The sequence below is a fragment of the Harmonia axyridis genome, chromosome 6, assembly GCF_914767665.1.
Source record: "Harmonia axyridis chromosome 6, icHarAxyr1.1, whole genome shotgun sequence".
Classification (NCBI taxonomy): Eukaryota; Metazoa; Arthropoda; class Insecta; order Coleoptera; family Coccinellidae; genus Harmonia; species Harmonia axyridis.
This window is the reverse complement of record NC_059506.1, coordinates 10,779,476-10,788,942: the sequence shown is the minus strand read 5'-3', so window position 1 is coordinate 10,788,942 and position 9,467 is coordinate 10,779,476. Positions and strand designations below refer to the sequence as shown.

Here is a 9,467-nt window from a genome sequence, read left to right as displayed (position 1 = left end):
TTTGAAAATCCACTTACATTTCACCACATTTTTTCCTTCAGGACGATCAACAAGCTTCCATATCCCATTATCAGCTAATGCCGTCAGTTCCTCCTCTATTGCTTGCTCCCACAGTATTTTATCAGACCTTGAAAGAGCATCTGCAATATCGACAGGATCGAAAGGGTTATTTTCCGCAAAAAAAGAATATTCCATATCATCATATCTATTCGGTCTTCTTTCTCTCTCTGGATACCGTCTTTCTTTTTGAGATTCAACACTGATTTCATTCTGATGAATTTCCCTCTCATTGCTAAAATTTTCTTCAGATATGCATTCATCATTCCTCATGTTATTAAGGTTTCCTTCCATAATTCTATCCTCATTTAGATTTGAAAGAATCTGAATTTCCCTTGTTTCACATTCTTCACTCAAAATACTATTTTGTTGAGTATCTGGAAAATTTATTCTTTCTGACTCAATGAAAACTACATCGCGTGCTTTAATAATTTGCTTAGGATTTTTTTATGTCAAGCAACCGATAACCTTTTGAATTTTCACAGTATCCTACCATCATATATTGACATGATTTAGGATCCATCTTCTTTCTAAGATGTTTTTTCACATGAACTTGAGCTCTGCAGCCGAATATCCTCAAGTGAGATAAATCTATATTTCGATTTGACCAAACTCCCTCAGGAACCGCATTTTTTACTGCTGCAGAGAGAATTATTTTATAATTGGATTGCTAAACAAAGTCTTGGCATTGCATCTATAGTTTATTTATATTCTATATTGAAATTAAGTATTGTTATATCTGTTTTTTGTTCTTCAATGAGTAATCCAAAAATCTAATAAATTCCAATTGCTTTATAGAATTTTTACTGAGTATTTAATTGAAAAATATATTCAGAAGAGTAACTTCAAGAATTTCTTCACCTCTTACTTCTTGAAGATAATAATAGAATGCAATAAAATTTTAAAATTCACAAATTAAAAATAATTTCATGCAAAAATGCTTTTAGTGAGTGAGTTAAAGCTGTTATGGGCAAAATAATTTATGTAATTTAATAGAAACTAGTATAAAAGCATTTCAATAAAAAACAGAAAACTCGAGTACAAATAGTACCTATATTTTTCATACAAGTTAAATCAATCATTCATGTCATGAACAGTTTCAATAAATAGTGACTTTAGAAAATAATTTACACATCGGCTGATAAATTGGTTCCAATTTTGAAAGTTACAGTACAACTGTGATGTCAAAATTTTTCATATTAAATGGATTTTTTGAATTTTATTTCTGTCTTATTATGATATGGCTCTTCCTTTCACTAAGCTACACTATTTAAATTTATCAACCAGTTTTTTCTGTTTTCTTCACCAGTTTAGACACCACAGTTAAAATGATCCATAAGAGTTATTTGATAAGAATTTTGCAAGCAGGTTGGTATCCAGTGTCCATCAGTAATGCAACAATTTTTGAAGGTGAAAAGGAATATGCATATTTTAATGATCTTCAATGGGATCTTTCATGGGCGACTCTTAAATGAATAGATATCTCTTTATTGGATTTCCTTGAAATGAGATAGCATTTCACCATATTTTTACGTTATATAATCTGAATTTCAATTTATGAAATCATGACTGTATGCGTCCCTTCGTAATTTCGAAAATTCAGGATCTTTCGGATACAAAAATGATGAAAATAATTTAAACTGGTTATTTCTATGATGAACCATAGCAATTTTTAGTAATATTTTTGTAACCAGAAATAAAGCCGCGACTAGACGTTCATGGCCTACTTCGATGTCAATAATTCCTGAATGGACTGTAGTTACTTCGGTTCAAATATCATTGGAGGATATTGGGCAATATCGTTAGAGGGCGCCACTCCGGAAGAGGCTCAACATGATGGGTTGCCTATGTGCAATGTTGAAAATTCAGACGAGTATTAATTTTTGGGTATGGTGAACAACAGATGTCTCTAGTGCGTTTCTTGTTCAATCTTTATTCATCTTTCTGTCGTCGAGCAGGCATCGGAAGAAATTCTCTTGGTCGCAATAAATTTTTATTACCCTTGCCGCATGCCGGCTAGCTGCATGAAAAAGGGTAGAGTAGAGCTATTGTTCGAATCGTATTTTTGGTCATAATATTGTTTTAAAAGCTTCGTCGTCCTACCTTCAAACAGAAATAAAAAAAAAAATTGGCACAGGAAAAAAATTAGACATTCTATCTCTGTTGGCAGGTAACAAAATATAACTTTCTCGAAATTACTTTTTTTCCCGGGAAAAAAGTGAGTGTAAAGATTATATATCCGGGAAAAAAGTAGTTACTTTTTTGCCGGATAAATTTCGTGAAAAGTTATATTTCTTTCACTATAAATTCGTCGTTTTTCCTGTCACAGAAAAAAATTGTGTATTATACAAGGGAAAAAGTATTAGATTTTAGCACGAAGTTATGTTGTCTCCCGACGCGGAGCGGAGGGTGCCAACAAACCGAGAGTTATTTTTTGTATAACTATATATGAATCATTGATATAGCTATATATATATTATCAAAAAGCCCAATTACCATATAATGGTGTAGGGTGTTACATTTCAAATTAATTAATTTTCATTATATAATTTTAATTCGGAGCTCCGTATTCAAACTCGATATACTTGGAAATGACGAGCGAGAAATTATTTTTAACAGTGTATACCATATTTGTTATGTGTACACTGAACGAGAAAATCATTGATACGAAATGCTTATTCCCTCTTTTACCGATTAAAAAAACAAAGCAAGTAGTAATCGAAAGTTTAATGTTTGCTGATTATATATCCCCCCAAGAAATTATTCCACAATTTTATCAGATATTTCAATTTCTTTGAAAGAAGGATTTTTTCAATATTTTGTTGTATTTACATAATAAAATATTTCAGACGATTACAAAAATATTGTTTGTATATTAAATTCGTTTTGCCAGAACTCAATCGAGAGCATTCTAATCCGCATTCTCATAAGCCATTGAAAACAAACTCATTTCACACGAATACTAAAAAACTATGTATTTCCCCTTTGATCAAATTCGAGGTATTCTGAAGAAACTGAAAATACTTTTAATCAGATCAATACAAGCAATATCCGAAATTCCCGCAAAACAACATCAAACCCTACGAAGGTTTACCTCCCCCAAAATAGAGATTTCTGTTTTCCTTCATCTTCGCCAGAAACAAATAATGTTTCTGCAGATAGCTCTTACATTGCAGATCTGGTAGATCTTCCATCTATTAATGAGTTTGAGGACGGAAAAAGGAAGAAAATTATGGAAGAAGAAATCAAATCGTTGAAAGAAAAACTACAAAAATCGAGGAAAAAAACAACAATCTGAAAACCCAAGTGACTGAAGCTAAAAAAAGAATAAAGAAACTCCAGGTTTCAAGAAAAATGCAGCCAGATACAACACTTTTGCCAGAATTTTCAAGAGCTATTGTTGCAATGCAATTCAAATTTCAAAAACGGAAATTGTGGACGACTGATGAGAAGAAAACGGCTCTTAGCATATATTATAAGGGACCTGCTACGTATAAATTTTTGCGTAGGAAAAACGTTGTTTTACCAGCCATTTCTACATTGAAGAATTTCCGTTCCTTTAGTAATAAGAACTTTTAATGTTGACGTCTTTTGTTATCCTGTATAAGAATTTGAAAAATAAATCTTGTTAAAATTTCATAGCTTGGTGTACTTCAACTTCATTGATTGGAAACCTTCCGAGGAATCTGGAATATTATTCAATGCTTAACGCCGATCTGAGAGGGGAAACTTATATGGAATTTTATAATTTTATTTTTCATGAAAAATCTCTTTGCAAACCAAAATTCGATATAATTTGAATCAAATATTCAGCTGAAAAAGTCTTATATGTATATTCATAAATTAAACATTCACGTCCTATCACAAAACAAATGAGATTTTCACAAAAAAGAGAATAGTTTTTTTAAATCAAATTTTCTTTTTCTTTTGGCAGTATTCCAATATTTTAGTTACCTATTTGAGGTAGATAACCTTGACATGAAACTATTCACTGATAACAATTTTACATAATCAATTAATTAAATTTAAAATTCTCTTTTCGAAAAACTAAAAAATAATCTTATATGTACTTATTTTTCTCCAATCACAGTATTTCTTTTCAAACGCAAATCAGATCATACATTCCCTTCACGGTTTTCATTTCAGATAATCCGGTCCAGCGATATCGTGATCACCGCAAAATTGTTTTTTTTTTCGGAGCTCTAGGAGATCGGCGATAGCAACATTCGCGAAGATTATTGTGACAAATAAAAAATATGTTAATATAAGGTTATTATAATATGTACACCAATTTTCAAATTAATAAATTGAATAGTCTGCGCGAAAAAAATTCTTGAAAATCCGTCTTTTTGAAGCCTTCTAACTGTATGTAAGCCCTCAATAGAATGAGCGAAATCCGATAACATAAACAAACCCCGTTACGACCAAAGCAATAAAATCCCAAGCTCGAAACCTGGATCATAAACTCAGTACTCAGTCTATTCAACATCGAAGTGTTTCTACTTTACTTGGCTCCGATTATTTACTCTTCACGTCAAGTTTTATACCCAATGTAGAAACCTCTTTACCGACAAATGATTATAGAAATAGCCGCCTAGAGGGCGCATTAGGATGGACCCAAAAATTCTGAGTTTGCCACATACGCACATCCAATGCCCTTTGCAGGGCGAGTAACCAACTATCTTCTCCTTAAACAATGTCTGTACCGTTCGTTTATTTCAGATAAATCTAGATTATTTGTAAAATCTGTGGTCACGTGACTAAAATATCCGTCCGCTCTCGGATGCATGCGAATCAAGATAAGCGCTACGCCACCTGGTGACAATCAGAGTAACTAGAAATGTTGACATAGTTTGCCTCAGAGATAGTCAGTCCTTTTCATTCCTCTGAGGTTCTAGCATTTTGCTTTGTTTTTGTGTGATATTCTACAAATATTTATATATTTTTTGAATCATTTCAATAGTTCTAAGTCTATCGAATCGCTATTGTTCAGTTCCTCAGTGTGCTTCCTGGGAAAAAAGGTCAAATATCAAGTTCCATGCTTTCCCTCAAACTGGTAATAAATATCGTGTTTGGATGGAAGGGAAACTGGGGAGTAAAGTGCTCATGGTTCGACAAAAAGCTTGGCAACTGAAATTCAAAATCGATAAATCAGTGACAAGAAATATGAAAGTATGTTCCCTGCATTTTATCGATGATGATTATTTTTATCGAGGTAAGCACTGATAGCACATGAAATTTTAGATTATATTTATGGGGATAATAATAATAATCGTTTACATATTCCAGTTCTACACAGAAAGAATGTTTGAAAAAGACTGCTGTGCCTTCCAGAAATCTTTCTGTTAGATCCACTACCACAAAGGAAGAACCTGAATGTTCTAGTAGTAGATCTGAAAGATTGAATCAAAGAAAAACTTATTGCTGAAGAATGCTCTTGTGAAGAAATCGAATCTGCTCTATAATCTACTTCCCAACACGAAATCGAAGCTGCACAAGGTCTATTACAGCTTCTTCAGGGTCCGCCTTATTATAATGAGCCTAAAACTTTCAAGGATTTCGAAGAGCAAGTGAATACTCCTAAAGTATCTTCTTTGTGTGACCTGATAACAACAGATAGTGCTCTGAACAGTTTTACTGGTCTCAATAATAAGAAACTATAAGATACAATAGTAGAAGCAGTACAATCTATTTACAGTGATCAAAGATCAGATCGTTTAACAATCAAGCAGTGTATTGTTTTAGTTTTAACAAAATTGAAATGTGATCTTTCATATGTGACATTATCTGTTTTATTTGGCATTTCACAAGAATTGTTCCAAAGATACATTGTCTTCAAATCTAAGGTACCTTTACACAATATTGGAAAAATTCCTCAGAAATATTTGGACATGTACTCTGAAATTCTATATATTGTGATATGTGATAATTCTCTATCAAATTTTAATTATTTTAAAATAGTCGTATAATATGCCGAATATATTTTCAAAATAAATACATTTCATGAGTGAAATATTTTCAATTGAATTCTCATTATTTTTTTGGTGATTCATTAGTCAAGCAATAATTTAATTCGATAAATAGGTATCGATATGAGTAGTTTTAAGTAACCTAGTTATATAATAATTATAATATAATATATAATATAAATTTATTATTAGAAACATTTTATGTAAATTGAGTTATCTCTTAATAAATAAATAAAAATATATATGGGACTTTCTGTAGTATTCCCAAAAATATTCAATACATTAGCATTTGTAATATTTTGTAGGGACTGTATAATTGAAGGGTAATGTGAAATGATCAATTCGGATAAGTAAAAAACCTTTCAACTAAAGTTTATTAGTCATGCAAATAACATGTAACATTTTTATTATGTGACCAACATTTAAAACTTCTTCACCTTCATGAACACTTCTAGAAGTGTTTGTACCTTTAATATATCCCAAGTATTCTACTAAACTCAGTCTTGCCATTTGGACCTAAAAAAGGTACTATTAGAATCCTGTAGTATATTAATGTTGATTGAACCGTTCACATATTATATGCACACGGTTGTTATTCGTCATTTTTCGAAGTCTTCCATCCTTGCATAACTTTCAATATCACTAGACTTAACTGAAACAAATGATGATACCTACCGCCTTTACCTAAAATGAAAATATTATATACACAGTAACATACTTGTTCACTGTAGAAGTCTGAAAAGTTTTTATATTTATTGTAAAATCAAATGTAAATAGAGCAAATACACACACAACTAATACAACAAAACACTCCAATATCAACATTTATAGTTCTACGTCTGCTCACCTTAGCGCTGCATTCTTATTTTCAGATGCCTATTGCCGAACGCGCTATATAGGTCTATGCATAGAGAACGGATTATTTGTCTATGGGTCTATGTTTTCAGATGCCTATAAATGTGACGGGTGTCGTGTACCACAGATAAACTAGTTTAAGGTCAATGTGCTAAACTGCATTTGTAATTCTAATTTCCAAATTCACATCCATTCAGGAAAATAGAAAAAGGAATTTGTAATTCTAATATTACAGAATTATTTAAAGAATGGAACCGAATTCAAAGGACAACGCATCTATATTATGCCTTTTTGATGTAGATGGAACCCTCACAAAACCTAGAAACGTAATATCGGAAGACATGGAGTACTTTTTGCTGAATAAAATAAGGCCTTTGTGCAAAATTGGTTTAGTGGGAGGTTCAGACTTCAAGAAAATATCTGAGCAAATGAATGGAGATGATGTAATACATAAGTATGATTATGTTTTTCCAGAAAATGGTTTAGTTTCATATAAAAATGGGCAAGAAATATGCAGGCAAAGTATTCAGAAGTTTATGGGGGAAGAAATACTTCAGAAATTCATTAATTTTGCCTTGAAATATCTTTCTACAATAACACTTCCTGTGAAAAGAGGAACATTTGTGGAATTCAGAAATGGTATGCTCAATATATCCCCAATAGGAAGATCATGTTCACAATCAGAAAGAGATGATTTCGAGCAATATGATAAAGTGCATGACATTAGGATGAATATGATTGAAGCCTTGAAATTAGAATTTCCAGATATTGGTCTCAAGTATAGCATTGGAGGACAAATCAGTTTTGATGTTTTTCCTATAGGTTGGGATAAAACTTATTGTTTGAAGCATTTAGAAAATGAAGGATTTGGTGAAATTCATTTCTTTGGAGATAAAACACATCCAGGAGGAAACGATTTTGAAATATTCTCTGATAGTAGAACAATTGGACATAGAGTAAGCAATCCTGAAAATACTAAAGAAATTCTCATCAAGTTATTCAACTTATGAATGATTATTGCGAAAAAGAGTGTCTATCATGTTAATATTTCATACATATTTTGTTATTTTTATGTATTAATTTTTTTAATGTTTATATTTTTATATAGTTTAACTTATATCAAATTGAAAAAATTTATTTCGATCAGTTAAAGTGCCGATTAATGAACACTCACCATTGAATGAACGCTATTTTGAAAAAAGAGTTGTATTAAGAAGGGTTTATAGCACATCTGCCAAAATTTAACTACTTCTCCCTCCCCAAGTTTTTGATATTCCAACACTTTTCAGGATGATTGAAGCAAATTGAAACATTCCTCTGATTTATCATTTTTTATGTTTTCATTATTAATTTGAAAAAACCGTTTTTTTAGCCTTTGACAAGACTTTTCGTATAATATTTTAATATGAAAATTCATAAAAAAATATTTTTTTTTGGTTAACGCTATAAACCCGGATATATATATATATATCAACAATTTTAATATTTATATATATATATATATATATATATATATATATATATATATATATATCATGCATATATTTATTCTCCAATAAAAAAAATCATCTAATTCTTTATTTTCCATTTCATAAAAATTAATAAATAAAGACTTTCCGCAATGATGTATTGTTCAAAATGAAAACCTCATATAAATCGATAATGTAAAAAAAAATTTTGAATTGATCGCTGACACGGTATAGACCCCTCTTAAGAACTAATTTTCCAAACACTATCTAGAAAATAAACTGCCATTTTGGAGTACATGTGGCATCTGTACTTTTCTCTCCAACATGTTATTAGTGCTCATAAGATGTGGTGCTGAGTGTTAGCTTCAGTTTTGCAAGTGATATAATTTACAATGCTCACCAAGGTATATATGGAGGAGAAGTTTTAGATCATGTACGGCATCGCATTGGTTGTAATATTTTTAATTAATTTGATATGATTTTCATAAATAGATTTGATGAAAATTTATGCTGAAACTACCCATTAAAATTAATGCTGTTCCCAAATATCAGCATAATCCACTGGATTTCGAAAATTTTGTTTTGGTCTTTGTCTAATAAATTATTCTATGGATCCTGAAGATGACATATCCTTTTCTGTATACAAATGTGCTAAAATAAACCTGTATCCAATGAATGAACTAAATAAGGGATCCAGTGACACCACATTTTCATGGGATATTTCATACAATTTTGAGAGGAAAATGAAACAAGTTTTTCTGCTTGTTACGCGATACCAAGTCATCAAAAACCATATTGGATGATGTCTAGTACATTCTACGAATATGTGGTTCATCCACGGTTGCTAGATAATGTGCAATTTTCTATAATACTGTTCCTGGATAGGCATAAAAGCCGTTTGAGCATTGAATTGACAGATTATTGCAGTGAGAAAAAAATCCATGTCTATTGCCTCCCTCCAAATGCAATGCACATAATACAAACATGCAAAGTAGCGAATTTTAAACCTTTAAAAACGTATTGGAAATCTGAATGGCGAAAATACAAAACTGTAAACCCAAACGTGCCAATAACAAAATCAAATTTCACTAGACTTTTTAGAAAAGCATTTGATAAA

General features: G+C 31.2%; 1 protein-coding gene across 1 annotated transcript; it reads left to right on the top strand.

The window, feature by feature from the left end:
• Positions 1-6,972: 6,972 nt before the first annotated feature.
• On the top strand, positions 6,973-8,225 carry LOC123682425 (phosphomannomutase 2). The gene has a single exon (XM_045621028.1). The coding sequence runs from the start codon at positions 7,130-7,132 to the stop codon at positions 7,889-7,891; it is 762 nt and encodes a 253-aa protein (XP_045476984.1). The 5' UTR covers positions 6,973-7,129; the 3' UTR covers positions 7,892-8,225.
• Positions 8,226-9,467: the final 1,242 nt, after the last annotated feature.

What these genes read in the sequence shown, in the direction of transcription:
- LOC123682425 (XM_045621028.1), top strand. Translation starts at nt 7,130, where the DNA reads ATGGAACCGAATTCAAAGGACAACGCATCTATATTATGCCTTTTTGAT.